At 32.7% G+C, this 19,609-nt stretch overlaps 2 protein-coding genes, 1 long non-coding RNA gene and 1 pseudogene across 6 annotated transcripts; 1 reads left to right on the forward strand and 3 right to left on the reverse strand.

The window, feature by feature from the left end:
* Nucleotides 1-448: 448 nt before the first annotated feature.
* On the reverse strand, nt 449-2,775 carry LOC118058434 (beta-glucosidase 46-like; annotated as a pseudogene).
* Nucleotides 2,776-3,448: 673 nt separating this feature from the next.
* On the reverse strand, nt 3,449-6,926 carry LOC118059400 (beta-glucosidase 46). The gene is made up of 12 exons (XM_035072251.2): nt 6,534-6,926; nt 6,395-6,461; nt 6,241-6,299; nt 5,597-5,672; nt 5,431-5,505; nt 5,208-5,295; nt 4,830-5,082; nt 4,633-4,748; nt 4,259-4,514; nt 4,068-4,170; nt 3,873-3,981; nt 3,449-3,723 (listed from the first exon to the last, which is right to left on the reverse strand). Exons 1-12 carry the CDS (start codon nt 6,687-6,689, stop codon nt 3,534-3,536), a joined length of 1,548 nt encoding a protein of 515 aa, XP_034928142.1. The 5' UTR covers nt 6,690-6,926; the 3' UTR covers nt 3,449-3,533.
* A 6,155-nt stretch (nt 6,927-13,081) lies between these two features.
* Nucleotides 13,082-16,678, forward strand: LOC118059430 (uncharacterized). 4 transcript variants are annotated; one of them, XR_012169707.1, is made up of 4 exons: nt 13,082-13,527; nt 13,775-13,990; nt 14,379-16,211; nt 16,317-16,678. It is a non-coding gene; the product is annotated as an uncharacterized lncRNA (long non-coding RNA). The 4 variants fall into 4 exon arrangements; XR_012169708.1 differs by having other exon boundaries at nt 13,089-13,527; nt 15,713-16,211; XR_012169709.1 differs by having other exon boundaries at nt 13,091-13,527; nt 16,056-16,211.
* Nucleotides 14,375-18,225, reverse strand: LOC118059409 (beta-glucosidase 47). The gene is made up of 12 exons (XM_073408717.1): nt 17,777-18,225; nt 17,625-17,691; nt 17,473-17,531; nt 16,555-16,630; nt 16,395-16,469; nt 16,089-16,176; nt 15,739-15,991; nt 15,455-15,570; nt 15,068-15,323; nt 14,877-14,979; nt 14,682-14,790; nt 14,375-14,564 (listed from the first exon to the last, which is right to left on the reverse strand). The coding sequence occupies exons 1-12, from the start codon at nt 17,930-17,932 to the stop codon at nt 14,375-14,377; spliced, it is 1,548 nt and encodes a 515-aa protein (XP_073264818.1). The 5' UTR covers nt 17,933-18,225.
* Between the last annotated feature and the right edge of the window lie 1,384 nt (nt 18,226-19,609).

Raw genomic sequence — 19,609 nt, forward strand, 5'->3', positions numbered from 1 at the left:
ATGGATCATTGTAAAACACCCTTCTATTATAGTAGAATTGTTGTTATCAGGCGATTACTTTTTAATAATATCACCACCTTTCAGGGGCTTACTTGGAAGTATAGTAGAATTGTTGTAATTACTTTTTAATAATATCACCACCTTTCAGGGACTTACTTAGAAGTATAGTAGAATTGTTGTAATTATCAGGTGATTACTTTTTAATAATATCAGCACCTTTCAGGGGATACTTGGGAGTATAGTAGAATTGTTGTAATTATCAAGTTATTACTTTTTAATAACATCAACACCTTTTAGAGAATACTTGAAAGTATGGTAGTGATTGTTTTTTAAAATACTTTTTATTTAAAATAATATTTTTTTTTGTTTTTTTAAATTTATTTTTTACATCAACACAACAAAACAATTCAAAAACAATAAAAAAAATTAATTCAAAAACACTAAAAAAAATTCAAAATCTGACAATAAAATAGGCTGTAACTCAATGCCAAACACTAGTCTTGGACCGATTAAACCTCCGTGTGCGGCACGAAATGGTTAGGCTCTGACATCTAATAATAGAATTTTGAATAGCAATATGTGACATATTTCAAGACATGTGAAAAGAACAAGAGGCTTAGATAGCTAATATGTTACTATCTCGCTGCTGTTGCCACTGCATTCTGTCCAGAACATTTGGATAGGAATGCAGGGATTCAGGGGATCTATTTATAATTCCCGTCAGAGGGTGTTTTCAATTTGATTTAAAAGCTTCTTGCTAGCTTTTCAGTATGCTACTCAGATTAAGATTTTCTTACCGGAGAAAAACAAAACGGTAGCTGCTAGGGGGGGACCCGGACTTCCAGAATTAATCCTGGTTAGTATTTTTTGTACTGGTAATTAAGCGATTGCATTGATAGACAGCTTTGTGCATTTGGTTTGCAGTCAACTCGGAGCCAAATGTTGCCAATGATCTACAGCCATTCCAGATTTCACACGATGACAAGCACATTTACGAGGTAGGATCTCCCTTGTGGGAATGCCTTGTGGCTTCAACTGGAGGATTTAATCCTCTAATCGAACATTACTGTTTGCTGATAAATAAAAGGGAATTAATGTGCAGGAATGAGATGTTATCTGTAAGAATCCAAACATGCTTTAGAAACTGAGTTGTTCTCACGAAGCTGTAAATTAAAGGCAAATAACATCGCTTTGGTGAAAAAAAAATGAAAAAATCAAACAGATTTTTCTTGTTAGTCCTCACATCTGGGATTTGTCTACCTTATACCTTGCTATAAATTCCTTCAACCAAGTTGCTGATAGTCTTGGAATTCTCTTCAGTGTGGTGTAATCAACTTGGTGAAGTCCAAATCTTCTTGTATAACCATGTCCCCACTCGAAATTATCACATCTGCTCCTTTCCTGATCACATGGAAAAGTACAGCAAGTTAGAGGAAAATAAAATGTCAAACCTTGTGGATTTGCTTGTGTTCTAAACACTCTGAACCCGATCTTTAAGGGGTTGAAGTTTCAGAAAATGAGAACAGTAATAAGAACATACAGCATTGCTGTCATCAAGGAATCCAAATTGCCAGACATGTATTCCACCCTTTCTCTATCTTGGAGATATTCTTCAACGGTGCGGTTTAGATAGCTCTCTTGGCCAAATCCTACAGGACTCAGAAATTTTGTGAGAAAGACATTAAAAAGTTATCTGCTGAAAAGATTTCTAGTTTCTATATATGTTTACCATTCTCTGTAATGATCATAGGTGTGTTATTGTATCTCTCCTTCAGATATGTTATCATCTTCTCCATTCCTTGTGGATAAACATGTATCCAGTCCACTTCACTCTACATTAACCAAATCCTTAAAACAGCTTCATGTGAGGAAAGAAATAGTTTCTGAAGAACATAGTATCTTGAGAGGGTGCACATACAGATTTGCCAATAGGAACTCCATCTTTTTCTTGGACTTGTTGGGCTAAACCTTCAGTCCTGGAGCCTCTTTGTCCAGGTTTACACACAACAAAGCTGAATCTTGGATTTAGAAACCAGTGTAAAGATTGATCCCAATGAAATCCAGTCCCTTGTTCAGTTTCTCTCTGTCATTGCTTGAAAATTTTGGTAAAGCAGACTCCAGAATTTTCGTCATTTCTGCAGGATATTTTCCAAAGATGATTGGATCCAAGAACCTGCATTATACTCAAGATTCGCAAAGTGTCATGTGCCAAATGAATTTGCATATGTCGAATCATGTAAATTTGTTTTGAGATGTTGGAAAGTAAAGAAGCTAACCAGTTCATGAAGAAGTCTTGAGCTCTATCAGTGGCTAAATTGTCCGCTGTGGAATTACTATAAGGTTCAAACCAAGCGCAATGCATGTAAGACGATCCCAATGCTGCCTCCTTGCTGTTTCTGAATTCCATTAACAGGTAAGTAGTAAGCTTCCTCAATTCTAAGAAAATGTATTATTTTCGATGCCTGGTATTTTGTTTTATAAATTATATTTTAAAAATTTACCTAACCGTTTAAATTATTAGATTAAAATGATTTCGTGACAAGTTGCTTATCATTTTTCAGGCCATTTTAGCTTTATAGATTGGATGTAATTTACAATAACCAAAAGCAATGATGTAATATCTCATCTCACGTTTTGGAATTATTCTGAAACACTCCTGGATAACTGTAGCAGCACAACCTTCAATTTTTAAGAAGACATTACCATTATTATTTGAGTTGATATGACAGAATTCTAGTCTCTTAACCATAATTCAAAATATGAAATTACCCCCATCTCTGTCAGAAGAGGGACCCATAAAGCTTGACGGGCTGAATCTACTGTTTCCAGGTCACAGGGATTCTTTAATGACATCAAATCCAATCAAAGAACTTTTGGATTTTTTATATTTAATTTTTAATTTATAATGATTAATCAATTATTAATAATAATAAAAATTAATTCTTTAATTATTTAACTTTTAAAATTCATTATTAAAAAAAATGAAGGTAGAGTTTTTAACTTTTATTTTTTAGATTTTTTCATAATTTTTTTTATCTTATTTTTAGTGTTTTTATTTATTTTTATGCTTTTATTTTTCTCCTGAATCTAAAACTAAGTTTATATTACTTAGAAATATTTAAATTATATAATTTTTGGTTGAAAGAACTATCAAATATTTATAAAATATGTGGGGGTTATAATAGTTTTAAAGAAAATCAAATGGAATTATGAAGAGAAGATTGGAATTTGCTGTGTTATATGGTGTGATATCCTTGAAATTTTATACCCTTTCTTCCTATTTCATTTCTGGCAACAGATACAGTCAGTGTTACTAGTTGGATGTAGATCAATTTGTTTTGGCTCAATGTGTCTCACCATTATCAATCCTCCATTTTTTTCCTTAATGAGTTCATTCATTGTGTTAAACTCAAGTTGACCTTGATTTCAAAAATAAGGAGCTGCGTGGTTTAAGAATGCTTGAATATTATTAAATGTACAATTTAGCAGAAAGTACACTGCTCTGTTTTCTTCTGGAGTACAGTCTTCACTTCTCACATCTGGGATTTGTCTACCTTATACCTTGCAATAAATTCTCTGTACCAAGTTGCTGATAATCTTGGAGTTCGCTTCATTGTGGTGTAATCAACATGGTAAAGTCCAAATCTTCTTGTATAACCGAATGTCCACTCAAAATTATCAAGGAAGGACCAGGCAAAATAGCCCCTCACATCTGCTCCTTTCCTGATCACATGGAAAAGTATAGGGTTTTGAGTAGAAAAGAAATCGTCATCCTCAAATATTTTCAGTTCTCTTGAGTGCTAAAAAAAATCTGAGCCAGCTCTTAAAGGGGATGTAGTTTCATGAAAATGGAGACTGTGGTATAAACTTACTTCATTGCTGTCAGCAAGGCATCCAAATAGCCAGACATGTATTCCACCCTTCCTGTATCATGAAGGAATTCTTCAATGTTTCCGTTTGAATTGCTCACCTGGGAATACCCTACAGGAGTCATTGCAATTGTATGAGAAAGGCAGTATAAAGTCTTCTGCTTAAAGAATTTCTAATAGTCTAATTGTTGTACTTACCATTTTCTGTGATGATCATGGGTGTGTTATTGTATCTCTCCTTTACATAGGTAACCATCTTTTCCATTCCTTGTGGATAAACATGTAGCCAATCCACTTCACTCTAGAATGACACAAAAACTTCAAAAACTTATTGAGAAATGAACTAATTCTAAAGAGTCTCATAGCTTGAGACTTGAGAGGGTACATACAGGTTTGCCGATGGGAACTCCATCTTTTTCTTGAGTTAATAGAGAAGAACCTTCTGTCCTCGTGCTTCCTTTTCCAGGTTCACACACAGACAAGATGCAATCTTGAACGTAGTAACTGGTGTAATGATTCATACCGATAAAATCCAGTCCCTTCCTCAATTTGTTCAAGTCATTTCTTGAAAATTCTGGTAGAGTAGATCCCAGAACTTTTTTCATTTCTTCAGGATATCTTCCAAATATGATTGGGTCCAAGAACCTGCATTATACTTGAGATTCACAAGCTGACATATACTAATGGATTTATATACACACGTGCTTGCATGTATTGAAGAAGTAGAAAACATGCCAATTCAATGTAGGATAAAGAAATTAACCAGCGCAAGAAGAAGGCTTGAGCTCTTTCAACTGCTAACTTGTTTGCTGTTGAATTGCTAATAGGTTCAAACCACATGCAATGCATGACAATACCAATGCTTCCTCTTTGCTCTCTCTGAATATTTACAAATGGAGTTAGTGTTACGTTTACTAGCTCTTAGTATATGCTTTCCTGTATCCATTTCATTGTTGATACCTGGTATTTGGTTCTGTAAACATCAACTGCAGTTGCATGAGCTAAGATTATGTTATGCGCCGCAATAAAGGGCTCGGTCTCTGAGTCCCCATGGCTGCAATTTCCGAAAGGCTTTGAGCAGCGTTTTGGTGGGTATTCACCTGAACGATAACCATACATGGCTTGAAAATTGGGCTCATTGAAGGTGGCCCAGTACTTCACTCGATCTCCGAAGTACTTGAAACAGATGTCTACATAATATCCGAAATCCTGTCTGGTTCAGGAAATTCAAAAAGAAGATCAGTTAATAACCTGTCATGTCTAGTTAATGGCTGGTCAGCATGGTCCAGCTCTTAAAACTCTGGATTGTGCAGTATTACAAGAGAGAAAGTTACATACTGGGATTTAGGACTTAGAAAACCCCCATATCTATCCTCAAGCTCTTGAGGCACATCAAAATGAGTCAATGACACAAATGGTTGAATCCCTGGACGTATGAAGATTGCGGAAAACAAACGCTTAGCAGAGAATTTGATAGTGATGAAGCTATTTATGGTGGTGTTTACAGAGTAGACTGGTGCATACAGAATATAGACAGTGAAATTATTTGGAGAAAGCAAACCTTTAAGTAGGAGAGCATTGATCAGCTTGTTATAGTAGCTAATACCAGCCATATTGACACCTCCAAATCTCCCTTCTGTTTGAAATATTCAATGAGGTTTCTATGAGCTTTATGTCTTGGTTATATAAATCCATATTGAAAGTTTTGCTAGTTCATAAATTCTTACTGGGTAGAATTCGTGCCCATGACATCGAAAACCTATAGCTGTTGACTCCGAGGGAGGCCATTAGATCAATGTCTTCCTGTCAACATAAAAATCTTTAGCCAAAATCTTGATTTTCGGAATCTGATACATAATATTGTTTTATAATAATCAGAAAGCAAAAATTCAATGAGTTGCTGCATCACTGTTGAAACCTGAGCAGTAGCACTTGTAAATTATTCATCCTATTTGGCAGCGTATGCATATCGAGCCCAGAATATTATAATGGAATATAGGGCTTAGTCCATATTTATATTTTACTTCCAGCAATTTCCTTTGAGTCTTTTGGAGATTAATTACTAATCATCCACCAAACTGTAATTAAAATTTTTAGTTACTTCTGGCATTTAGTGATGGGATCTATTAACCTAACCAATGCCTGTTAAAAAACTCCCATTGGATGACTGATAAATCCACAGAGATACGACTAATGATTTCTTATGTGAGATAAAAGTTGGTAAGATATCTATTCTTTTATTTATTTATTTGTATATCACTATCAACTACATTATTAGGCCTAAATACAGTAGTTATTCTGAAAAATGCTGCATGTTTACAGACAGATGAAAAAAAGACAAGAAGAAGGGTGATGAAAACCATGTCAGTACCAGATACCGATGATATTGGTCGACGGCGATATCTCCATTGCTTCCATCAATTATGTTTCCTACAACAAGAACCTGAGAGGTTTAAATCCTGCTCAAAGTGGTAATATTAATTCTTAACGTTTAAATCTTCATTGAATCCCCGCTAAGTTCTTACCTGGCTTATGTGAATGGACATCCCAGTTGCTCACACCTTTTCCATCACTCAGGTAAGCTCCTTCAAACTACAAAGTGCAAGACAAAGGAAATCGTTAAGCTTATGTAAGAGAAACAGGAAGCTGGTAGAAGAGGAAAACCTGATAAGAAGAGGAGGCAGTCCCAAAGAGAAAGTTGGCAGGAAATGAAGAAGAATCTGAACTTTCATGCAAAGTTTTTGTATCAGATGATGCAAAGAGAGGTAGCAAGAACAGTTCTAAGAGAATTAAAGCTTTACAAAGTGAAGAAATTCCCATTCTAGATAATGCAATTCATATGATGTATCCAAAGTTAAGAAGCTAGATGCCTTTGTATACAAGTTTGTACTTTCAATAGATATGTGCAGGGTTGTCTAGTTGCAGGCTGGAAAAACTCTAATTATAGAAGGAATCAGAGAAGTTGTTGAAACTCCTGTTCTTGCTATGGGAAAAAGTCAGAAATTAGACAAGATGAAGAGAGAATCTTTTTTCCAGAATGGCTCAAAATTCCTAGAGTAACAGGTAGTGAGCAGTTTAAAATTGAATTTTTTAAAAAAGTAATTTATTTTATTTGATCCCTGTATTTGTAATGCAATGATTAGTTAATCCCTTTGGTTTTAAAACTTGCAGTTAAGTCCCTATTTCTTCATATTTGATTGGAACTTGGTCCTTCTGTTGGTTTTTCATCACAATTAACTTATTCTTTTGTCTTTCTTAGTTTGCAATCAAATTTCTCAATCTTACCAGATAAAATTAAAAAAGCATTTAAAAAAAATTAATATAGAAATTAAATAAGAAATAGCAATCAATTTTGGTCAAGGGACTAGCATATACTTTTCAGAAACAGAGGAACTAACTTACAAGATCATCAAACATGTAGGGACTAATTTATCATTTACTCAAAAAAGTTGGCCCTTGTGTATCGCAAATCAAGCTATGTTATATTTATAAAAATGGATCCACTTCAAAAGGGCCAAATTATTTAAATTATTTTATTAGTCATATGGTTCCAAAAAGTTGGTGGACCTACCGCACCAATATATTCTCATGAAAAAAAAATAAGAAATTGAGGCACCTAATATTCAGGACCTCGACCAAGGCATTGTTTGGATAAATCATGAGGATAAACCACCATTAATGTTTGATTGTTGTTGTCGACGGCAAGAAACCGGCGAGTCACCTTCCAGGCTTGGACCAGGTAAACCCGTGATTAGACTTCCAACAACTGGTGAGAGAGATGAAGATAAATATTAGGAGAATATTTCAAGGCATGAGAAAAGAGCAAGAAGGTTAGATTAGATTGCCAAGTATGCTATTATCTTCCAGCTTTTATTGACATGGCATACTTAGTCGTTGCTATTTGCTAGGAGCGATGATAATGAATTGGGAGTTTTTTTTTTTTTTTTGGTTTTTCTTCTTCTAAAATAGCATATTTGAAAGAGGAAAAAAAAAATGGAAACTAGCACACCTCAAGAGATGTTTCACTGAAGGGCATAACCTTTGAATTTCTTGTTCTTTAAAATTTTTTTCTTTATTATATATAAGAAAAAAATAAAAGAGCTTAGTGAAAATAGTGTGGGCACACTTATATTTTATTGTAGATTCACACGGTAAAACTATTATTTTGTTCTTTTGAAGAGAAACTTGTTTAACTTGATTTTAGGGGTAGGATGGTCTTTTTCATAGGATTCATTAGCCGTTATTATTTTTAAAGGGAACAAGTAAGTTTTATTGCATTTCAAATGAATAGTGTAATGTTTTAAATACCATTAAAATAAAAAAAAAATTAAAATTGGAGAGGAAGGCTTTATAGTCTTTTTGTAATTTCAATGCGAAATAAAAGGATCATATTGCCCTTAAAATAAAAAATAATAAAACTTATATTTGAGGGCACTTGGGTCTTTTCAACACAATTATTTTGTAATTATGCATTTGGACGAGGGAAATTAAGTCTTTTACTCTATATATATAAATAATTAAAGACGACGCTCGTGTTTTTGGATGATATGTGCAGTGCTTCCAAGTGGTCAAATGTTATCGTCATCAAAGATATTAGAAGCAGTGGGTCATCCTTTTCATAGTGGTTGGGAGCGTCTTCACAAAAAGGTGCAGTTGAGCTTTAGTGAATTTTTTTTTTTTTTTTTTTGCCTCTGTTTTCTCTCTTCTAGCCTAGAAATTTATTCCAACTCTTCCAAAAATCAATTGTGTCTTTCGGTTTTTGTTTCAATCAGTTTTGATTTTTATTATTTTGATTGCTATTTGTTTTTCTTTTAATGTCTTTTGAACTTTATTTGTTTTTTAATTTTATCCTTAAGCATTTTATTTCATTTAATTTTTGTATATAATTTGATCCTTATTTTTTTATTACTTTTTTACCCTTTTTATTTAAAAAAAAAATTCATCACTCATCTTTTTTTTTATTTAATTTTTGTATCCAATTATGGTCTTCATTCTTTTGATTGTTATTTTTTTATCCTTTTTTTAATTTATTTTAATTTTCAATTTAGTCCCTTATTGTTTTCTTTCATTTAGGTTTTATGTCAGATTTGGTTCTCATTGTCTTGATTGCTATTTATTTTTTTTAAAAAAAAATTTGGATGATTAAGGGTTTTGATTAGTGATTTTTTAGTGTTTATCATCTATAAGGTGATCTCGAGCTAATGAATAGGTTATTGGTTTCGAGAATTAAACTGATTTAACTTTAGTATTTCTTATGCCTTTTTTAAAAATTAGTAATCTTTCAATATCATCCTTTAATTACAAGTTATTGGCCCTTAAGTTTCATGGTTTTTTTTTTCTTCTTTTTATGTGAGTTTATCTCAGTCTCTTATCCTAGGTTGCGGGTTTGCTAGATTAACTTCGATTGATTCCAATTTTATTTTTCAATGTGTTTTTCATTTATCCCGATATCATATCATGGGTCTTTGATTTTATAAGGGATGGGAAAAAAAAGAAACATTACTCAACCAAGTTACCTCATTGTGGTCATATACATGACCCAAGTCATGAATTTTTGGGTTAATAAGGTTCACTAAGATGACTAGAAGATGGTAATTTTTTTAAAAAAAATTGTTCTCAATTCTTTCATAACTCTTCAATTTAGCTCTAGATTTCATCTAATCCAAAGCCAATTAAGGGCCAATTAGGAGAAAATAACATAAAGGAAAAAAAAATGAGACAAATTGTCCAACCATGTTAGCTCATCGTGATCATGTTCATTATTGGTTATAAATTTCACGAGTTAATTCATGTCAATACAATATATCATCATCTTTTCATTTTACTTCCTAATTTTTTTTTTAATTTAATCCTTGTATAATTTATTGCTTCGCATTTTAAGTTTTATAAAGTTAGGCAAAAGTTGAAACAACAACAGCATCCCGATGAGCCAGATAACCATTTGAATGAGGCAACTAATTTGTTTTTTGGCCTGCTAAATCGAAAAGCCACACGCAACCACACTATTTTATTTTTATTTTATTAATTTTTTTTTTGCATTTATTAACATTTAGTGGTAGGATAATTTTATTTGGCACAGAGTCAAGTTTTCAATTTGCATTTTAGATTTTTTATCATATGCATAAAAAACTAACAACAGGCATATATTTTTTCACATAATAATTGATTTTTGATCTGCATGAAGAGGAGAGCATGGTTGCTACCTTCTTAGTTAATCCAACCACATATTTATCCTGCAAGAAAATATTCGATAAATACCTGTTAGCAAATTACTCTAATCGTCCCCAAGGAGTATAGCGTGGTGGCAAAGGGTTTGAGATCTGCACAGCAGGTCTTGAGTTCGAGTCAGGGCGTGCATTTCTTGTAAGAGCCTGGGACAACTCGCTTATCTGGGCCCACAAAGTGCGCTTTCCGGAAATCCAAAAAAAAAAAAAAAAAAAAAAATACTCTAATCTTTTGTACAAAAGAAAAGCAAATAATGGCCCGACTTGGTTGTTCGCGCAAATGATAAGAGTGCATTAAATGATTGAATGGAAAAGAAGTGATTGGAACGCAGGACGAACATGTCGGTAGGTACCGGATCATGATGATATCGGTCCCCTGCAACATCTCCATTGCTTCCATCAATTATTCTGCCTCCATTTGCCAAAATTGGAAAAATGGGGAAAAATATAAAAAGAAAAAAGAAAGGTCTCTATTCAGTGGACAAATTAGGACAATAAACATAAAAAAAAAAACTGATGGAACAATATCATTTGAAAAATATTGAGTGAAATAATATGTTGTTATCTTGTTCTACTTTAGAAGCATGATATTTATTTATATTGTTATTTTTAAACATGATAAAATAGTTGTTTTTCTTCATAATAACGATATTTAATAAATGTTGTGCTTCTAGATCACGATAAAATAAAAGTCTAATCTTCTGGCTCAACCAGTTGTGGTTCATAATAGGTCAATGAAATCAATTAATCAATTTTAAAAATAACAGGAAAACTTTCGGGATTGCCAAAACTGGGAGGCCTTAATAAGATTTTTTATATCTAAATATTTGATAGTCTATATAGTAACATAGTAGGACAACTATTGTTTGAATTATAATTTTTTGAGATTTTAATTAGAGTCTATTTTTAAGTTTACAAGTTGGATAAATATGTATAGTCTAACTCATAAAACATATTTGAAAAAAAAGTTCATAAAAATATGATTTTTATATGAAATGGTCAACCAGTTTATATAACTAGATCCCACCAACCAATCGATTGCGTCAAAAGATTGGATTTTTATCTTGTCGCCCTTCAGAAACGTAACATTTATTAAATATTGTTATTTTTAAGCGCGACAATATAGTTGTCAAGCTTAGGAATAACAACATTTAGTAAATGTCACGCTTCTAAAGCACTACAAGATGAAAGTGTGTTATTTCATCAAAAGTTTTAACAGTGTTATTCCTCCAATATTTTTATGTTTATTGTGCTAATTTGACAAAAAAAAAACTAAATTGAGCAATCCATGTTTCTTTTTAACATTTTAATTGTAAAGTTATTAAACTTAACCTTTACCATGACCTAATCCAAGATCTTGATTCTGAGTTAAGGGAATTAACTAATCAATTAAAACAACTTAGTTCATATATATATGCTATAGTAAATATAATAATAGAAGATGTGAATGAAGAGGAAGGTAGGTAATGATAAGATCCTCTAAAAAGCAAGCACAAAGCATACTTATAATTTGCAAAAATGTAAATATAGAAATGTAAACGAAAAATTTAAACAACAATAAAAATAGTAATAAATAAGATTTGAAGAAATCTTACTCTAATTTTTATTGAAAATGGATATAAGAGATATGAGTACATGGAATTTTGTATATGGTTACATGAGGATCTTGTAATTGGTTTTGTTTACAAAGGATTGTTTAGAGAAATTTTCTTCTAAAAAAAAAAAAAATTATTTCAAAGTTCTGCCTTGAATGACTAAGAGGGGTCCCCTTCTATAAAACAATTTAAGGAAGACATCTTTGAATTTTTGTAAAGCAATTGTGTTGCTTTTTGAAAAGTTGATGTAGTTGTTTGATATGAAATCCCACCTTCAAAAGTCTAATGTCTTTTTCTGCAAGTGGAGAAACAATTTTGGGTTGCAAAGGCCTTCAAATAGTTTAAAAATAAAAATCGACTATAAAAGTTTTTTGGTCTCTTAAAATACTTTTTTAAAAGAACTTTAATGACATTTACATCTATTAACAGAAAATGCATATTATTTTTGTATAAGAGGAAGAATGTCATAACTATCATTTTCATTGATTTTGAATCTTTTAGTGAGTATGTGATAATTTAAAATTAAATAGTAGGATTTTTTTGCAGTAAAATCTAAAAGTTTTAATCTAGCAGTTTCATAATGGTTGAAAGAAAACTAGAAAGCTGAGATTAAGGACTCAAACCCTCAATCCAAATTCTTAGCTCAAAGATCTCATGCCTTTACACTTTTAGTTGCAACAAAATCCAAAGAAAAATACTTTGTGATCATGAAGGTCCTCTTATACAATGAAGATGATAGTTATTCTTCTTCCTGTACAAAAACCATAAGCATTTTCTACATATAGATGGAAATGTCATTAAAGTTATACAAATAAAAAATATTTTAAGAGGCTCAAAAATTTTTTTTGCTAATTTTCATTTTTAAACCCTTTCAAGGCCTTTGCAAACCAAAATTGTTTCTTCACTTACAGAAGAAAACATCAGACTTTTGATAATAGGATTTCATGATAGACAACTACATCAAATTTTTAAAAGGCAATACAATTGCTTAACAAAAATTCAAAGATGCCTTCCTCACATTGCTCTATAAAAAAGAACTCCTCTCATGCATTCAAGGCAAAACATCAAAATGAAATTTTTCTCTAGAAGAAAATTTCTCTAGACAATCTTTGTAAACAAAACCAATTACAATATTTTTATGTAACCAATACAAAATTCTCTATACTCATATCTCTTATATCCATTTTCAATACAAATTAAAGTAAGATTTTTTCAAAACTATTATTACTATTTCTATTGTTGCTTAAATTTTTCATTTACATTTTTGTATTTATATTTTGTCAGAGGATTTCGTCATTGCTAGACCTACCTCTTCATTTATATTAGAAATTATGTCATTTCTATTGTTATAACATTGTTTATATATATATATATATATATAATATATATAAGTGATGGCTTTGTTTTTTTTATTTTTACAATCAAACCAAGTTGATAAGATAATGGTTGTTCTATTAGATGGATCCAGTTGACTAAATCAACTCTCACCCATTTATTTTAAAACTCAATAAGGATCAATTCCCAGTCGGAAGGTATTATTATTGGAAGATGTTTCTGAAATCTAAGTTGAAAGATTACCATTGTGAGATACAGAAAAGGAGAGTTTTTCTCACCTGAATTGCGGGTATAAACATACCTGTAGCAGAAAGAGGAGAGGAGAGTAGCAGAAGAAACCAAATCTAAGCAGAGGAAGCAGGCCCAAAGAGAAGTTGGAAGGAAATAGAGAGGGATCTAAGCCCTCTTTAGGGGTTTCTAGATGAGAAGATATCAAGGGAGGTATCAAGATCAGCTCTAATACAAATAGAGTTTAAAAGAATATTCAAAGAATTCCAATGGCAAGTAAGTTCACTACCTCTGGCGGGCTTTGTCAAGACAGTTAAAAAGGTTGTAGTGTTCTTGTAGATTCAGCTGCTGTAATGAAGATCTGTTTTTCTGCTAAGACTAAGCCCATAAAGTAGAAGAAAATTGTGTGGACAGGAGAAAAGATAATTCTTCAGAGCATGAATAACAAAGTATCATGGGACCTTTTTTCTGTGATTTTGACTACCAATTTGATATTCAAAAGCAATAATTTTTATGTGAACAGTGATCAATTTGGACCACCCTCACCAGCATCCCTGTCAAGTATTTGGAATCATTCATGTGCTGCGCATTTTTTGGCTTTGACAGTATCTGCTGTGAGCTTCATGCAAATCCCACAAGTGCAAGAATTTTTGGTTCTATATAATTTCAGCATCCCCATTTTGAGGGTGAGATCACTGTGGTGGCCAAAGGAGATGAAAGTTGGAAGACACATATCCAGGTATTATTATTGTCTATCCCTGGTCACTCCACAGAAAAGCATGGTGTCCATACTAAAAACAGGATGCAGTGAAGTATAATTTCAGAAGAAAAGGAACACAGCCTGATCAATTTATTTCCTTTCAACATATAAGATGGATGCCATTCAAAACTATTCACATTACACCCATCAGATGATTACACCTTTTGCCACAAAATGTTACAATTTGATAGCAATTAAAAACAGGTAGAAAATGCCTCTGAAAAATCACCAAATTTTTACAAACTGCGCCACAAAACCTTGACAGGGCGATATCGAATTCTTCGTGCAATATCTAGTGAAGCCAAACCCAATTAGCATTCAACCTGGGTGTGAAATACTAACTCCTAACATTCTTGATTATGTTCAGGTGCTAGTTCTGACAGCCTTGTAGTTAGCAATGTAATCTTTGTACCAAGTTGCCGATAGTTTTCGAGTTCTCTTGAGAGTGGAAAAATCGACATGGTAAAGCCCAAACCTTACGGTATATCCAGATGTCCACTCAAAATTGTCAAGCAATGACCATGCAAAGTACCCTCGAACATCTGCTCCTTTCCTGAAATACAGTAGTTAGACATTAACATTTTAAATGGCGTCTCTTTTTGAAGACAAATCTGAGAGACAATTCACGATATCAAGGACAGCTAGAGGCTCAAATCAAGTATGTTACTACCTCACAGCCGTTTCCAGGGCATCTAAATAGCTGCTAATGTACTCCACTCTCTGCACATCTTTCAATACAGCTTCAGTTGTGACATTGACGTTTTCCTCCTCACAATACCCTACAAGAATGACATTATGCAAGAAGCTCAGAAAGACAGAAGAAACCGTAGGTCTTTAGGAACCTTACAACATGGTTGACCCTGACCGTTTTCTGTAATGTACATCGGTATGTTGTTGTATCTGTCTTTAAAATAGGTCACTAATTTTTCAATTCCTTGAGGATAAACATGTAGCCAGTCAAGTGCGGTCTGCATAAGTAAGAAGCTAAAGTTATCTTCCAAAGATTAGGAGAAGGCAAGTAAGTTTTAGTTATGCAGATAAGCAGAGGTTACATACAGGTTGACCAATGAAGAAACCATCCTTCTGTGCAGTCCTCAAATAGAGACCTTCTGTCTTGGAAACTCCTGGTCCTTGTTCACATGTAGAAAACATGCAGTCCTTCACATAGAAACTAGTATATTGATTGATGCCAATAAAGTCCACTCCACTCTTCAGCTTCTCCAGTTCATACTTCGAAAATACAGGTAAATTAGATCCTAGAATTTCATGCATTTCTGTTGGATATTTCCCGAGTATAATTGGGTCCAAGAACCTGCTCAACATGTTAGGATAGCATCAAAGATTAGCTCTACAATGTATATAGGGAGTTCTACAACCATCAAAATATCAACAGGACTTGAGATTTCATTGTTCTGACGAGAAATGAGAAATAGAGATGCTTACCAGTTCATATAGAAAGCGTTAGCTCTCTCGACTGCTAGTTTGTCTTCCAAAGAATCACTGATGGGTTCATGCCATATGGCATTCATAACAATTCCAATACTTCCACCTTGCTTTTTCTGAACATTAAATGAAAGAATAAAACTTTAATTGATGTTTACAAAATCAAAACCTCTATTTTCCGGGTCCTTGTATACTCATGTATTAATGAATTTCGGATATGTAACAACAACAATTTTCCTTGGACAAAAATGGTGTTAGGAGTTGGGGGAGATCAACTGAAGTACCTGGTATTTAGTTCTGTAAACATTGACTGCAGCTGCATGGGATAGGATCATGTTATGTGCAGCAATAAAAGGCTCTCTCTCTGAGTCTCCACTGCTACAGTATCCAAATGTCCCAGAGCAGCGAGATGGTGGGAAAATTCCGGATCTGTAACCGCGAATTGCTGCAACATTGGGCTCGTTGAATGTGGTCCAGTATTTCACTCTGTCTCCAAAGGATTTGAAACATATATCTGCATAATATTTGAAATCCTCCCTGAAACATTGAATTCACACCATGGCAAAACAAATGATAAGCAGATAGCATAACAATATTGCAGGACTGCAAGGAGATCAAAGAATCAGCTACTTGCTGTATTTCAGGACTTAGCCAAGCTCCATATCTGTCTTCAAGTTCCTGAGGAATGTCATAGTGGGTCAAAGTCACAAATGGCTGGATACCTGAAATCAGAAGAAGTAAATACAAGAATAAAAAGGTCATCATTCTCGCACAAACCAGAGCTTCTTAATACTTATTAAGTAAAAGTGATTCTGACAATATATATCTTTTTCTTGTCTCGCTTTCTGGGTTGGTTTTTCAGACTACGATCACATTGTGACAGTTTTGCAGCTGCCGGAAGTACCTTGACCAGATGAAACATGGTGGAAATGGTATATACCTCTACGCAGAAGCTCGTTGATGAACTTGTTATAATGATTGATTCCAGCCCTATTCGCAGTTCCAAATCTTCCCTCTGGTTCAAAGTTAAGGTGAGAATTAGAGATGAAATCAACAAATGTAATCAAATTAAAAACCTTCTACAGAAACTGAAAACTCACTTGGTAGGATTCTTGCCCATGATATGGAGAAACGATAGCTATTGACTCCAATATACTCCATGAGATCCAGATCTTCCTGTTTTCATCAGGTCATAACAGAACAAATTTATCATTACCATCTCCATGCATGATGGATTCTTTTTGTTCATTTTCATCTGCTCAAAACAATTGTCAAATCACAGCAATTCAGACATCCAAATGTTAACATGATCAGTTTCCTCCCATCATTTATTTTCCACTGGCGAAGAATCATGGGGCATCTGGACCCTTTAAACAGTCAGTCATATTAGAAAGTGGAAACACATAGTTACGGAACTAGAACAATTTGTGGCTTATGCTGAACTTCAAAGAAACACACCATGGTGTGGAGGAAACAAGAATGGTCTAGACCATACAGTGACATTTGGGGTCCATAATCTTCTTGTCCAATCATATATTACCATCCAAATCATGGAGGGGGTCATATCCCTGGAAGCTGTCAAAATGTTGCACTTTTTTTTCAAATTGACATGTTAACCACAAGAATGATTGCATACTCAGCATGTCAGCACACAAAACACAGCTGCACATGCCAAAGCTTGATTATATATGTAATGAGTTCAAATCTTCATAGAAATTGCCTTGTTTAAGATTGTCAATCTAAGCCCACCATAATAGTTCATAATTAGTAGGCTTTAAGATTTCTCCACAAATTCATATACTGTGAGAACTATGAAAGAAGTTGTGTCCACCTTCCACCAATGGAAACTTCCTACTTCTGTTTCAGATAGGGAGTTGTGGTTATGTAAAAGGGTTCCTCAGAAATGGATAGACAAGTTTCCATATTTCATAATTGCAGAACAGAAAAAAGCTGCTGTAAAGCTTCCTAGCATCTATCAGAATTTATTGTTTTAAAAGTTAAAAAGATAAATGAGGCACCGGATATCGATGGTAATGATCAACAGCAATATCTCCATTAGTTCCATCCAAGATGGTACCTGAAACAAATTCCAAAATCAAATCTAAATTAAAAAAAAAAAAAAAAAGGGTGGGGGGGGGGGGGGACTGAAGCTCTAAAACATATTAATTACCAGGCTTATGAGTAAAAACATCCCAGTTGCTGAGGCCTTTGCCATTACTCAAGTAAGCTCCTTCAAACTGTGCAAAGGTGAAATAGAACAGAATGATATGAAAACACTTCAAAATACTCCCATGTATAGGAGAGAAATGGAGGCAACAAAACCTGATAAGAAGAAGAGGCAGTTCCAAAGAGAAAATTGCTTGGAAATGCTAAAGTATCTGAACTCCCCTTGAGAAATATAGGATTGCAAGACACCATAAGCACTAGGAACCATAAGTCAAGCACAATGAAAGCATAACACCCTAACAAAAACTCCATAACACAACTCTGCAAAGAAAATAAAAGATGTATATATCAGAAATGTGAATTCCGTGAGGATTCAAATGAATAGACGAAGGAATTTATAGGACCCTTGAGACATCAATTGCGACCTGATACTATCAGCCAAAAGGGAGTTACCTCCCTGCCATGTAAGCTATGTAGGGTTGGGCTAAAATTCAAGTGAATCATGGCAAAAAAATTAAGCTAAATAAATTATGTATAGCTAAAATCATGCCGGATTATAGTTATAAGAGCATTGTTTACTTGATATTATACAATAATGCAGACTTCATGTTCACTTGATGTGACAAATTTAAAAGTCATATTGATAACGATGGAATGCTGCGTCAGGATATTGAATCATTGTATATATTAGTGTTGCAGGACAGGGGAAAAAAAAAACAGAAGAAATAAAAATATATTTAATTAAAAAAAAATTGTTAAAATACAATTTCTGTCACACTACCAAAAAGCTAGAGATGTCTCCATCTTCTATCATAACCCGTCGCTGCCGCGATCACGTAAGCAATAATGCCTTGGATCCACCTAAAAAATTGCAAGAAAATAGCTTAGCCAATGGCCTCTATTTATCATTCAATTATAAAACTCATTTAGGACTGTTTACCCTCAAAAGGTATTTTTTATTTAAAAATATATTAAATTAATATTTTTTTTATTTTTTAAAAAAAATATTTTTTAAATCAGCGCATTAAATAATTTAAAAACATAAAAAATATTAATTTCAAGTAAAGAAAAAAATAAAAAATTTTCAAATTTTTTTAAAGATATTTTTGAAACACAAAAATAAACAAGATCAATTTTATAAGATTCAATAAGACTTCAACTAAATGGTTGCGTTATATTTTGACAGAACAGGAGCAATTAATGTCATGATTGATTATTTTGTCTTAAAAAAATTTAATTTTTTTATTTATATATTATTTTAATACGCTGACATCAAAAATAATTTTTTTTTAAAATATATTATTTTAATATATTTCCAAACAAAAAATACTTTAAAAAATCATTACTATAATAATAAATATTATATATATATATATAAAGCAAATTCTTGAAATATTGACATAAAGATTTAGGAAAAAGGAAAAGGAAGGCATGATTGATCTATTTGTTAGAATCTATTGTAATATCCTTATATTATTCGAATTTTATATTCACTCTTTCTTCTCATCACCATCGATGTTAAGAAGAATACAAGGCAAGTAAATTGTATATAAATATAGCATAGTATAATGTTAGTTGGTGGGGGGGTCCTTGCCATGAAAAGCATAAGAGGAGGTTCATGAGCATGGCAATATGGCTCTTGTGGCTAATATCTACTGAAAAATCACATCAATCAGATCCCCAATTCGTTAAACAGTATACGAGTTTAGTGGAATAAAACTGTACTAACGGTTGTTTTAGAGTCTTTTTTATATAATAATTTTTATTTACAAATATATTAAAATAATATATTTTTTAATTTTTTATAAAATTATATTTAACATCAATATACCAAAATTAAAAAAATTTTCATTTTTTTTTATCAAAATAGCATTTGGAACCGCATTCCCAAATATTTTAAAAAATAAACTAAAATAAAATAAACCAAATATTGCGTAACATTTTTTTTTTAATAAAATTTTAAAATCAAATTAATCCATGATAAATTAT

Source organism: Populus alba, chromosome 4, assembly GCF_005239225.2.
Source record: "Populus alba chromosome 4, ASM523922v2, whole genome shotgun sequence".
In the NCBI taxonomy this organism is placed as follows: Eukaryota; Viridiplantae; Streptophyta; class Magnoliopsida; order Malpighiales; family Salicaceae; genus Populus; species Populus alba.

Coding starts and splice junctions, on each gene's coding strand:
- LOC118059400 (XM_035072251.2), bottom strand. CDS start 6,689: ATGGGAATTTCTTCACTTTGTAAAGCTTTAATTCTCTTAGAACTGTTC. Junction 5,083..5,207: donor TTTCTAAGTCCTAAATCCCA/GTATGTAACTTT, acceptor TTCCTGAACCAG/ACAGGATTTCGGATATTATG. Junction 4,171..4,258: donor GAGTTCCCATCGGCAAACCT/GTATGTACCCTC, acceptor GTGTCATTCTAG/AGTGAAGTGGATTGGCTACA.
- LOC118059409 (XM_073408717.1), bottom strand. CDS start 17,932: ATGGAGTTTTTGTTAGGGTGTTATGCTTTCATTGTGCTTGACTTATGG. Junction 15,992..16,088: donor TGGCTAAGTCCTGAAATACA/GCAAGTAGCTGA, acceptor TCAATGTTTCAG/GGAGGATTTCAAATATTATG. Junction 14,791..14,876: donor GATGTACATTACAGAAAACG/GTCAGGGTCAAC, acceptor TCATTCTTGTAG/GGTATTGTGAGGAGGAAAAC.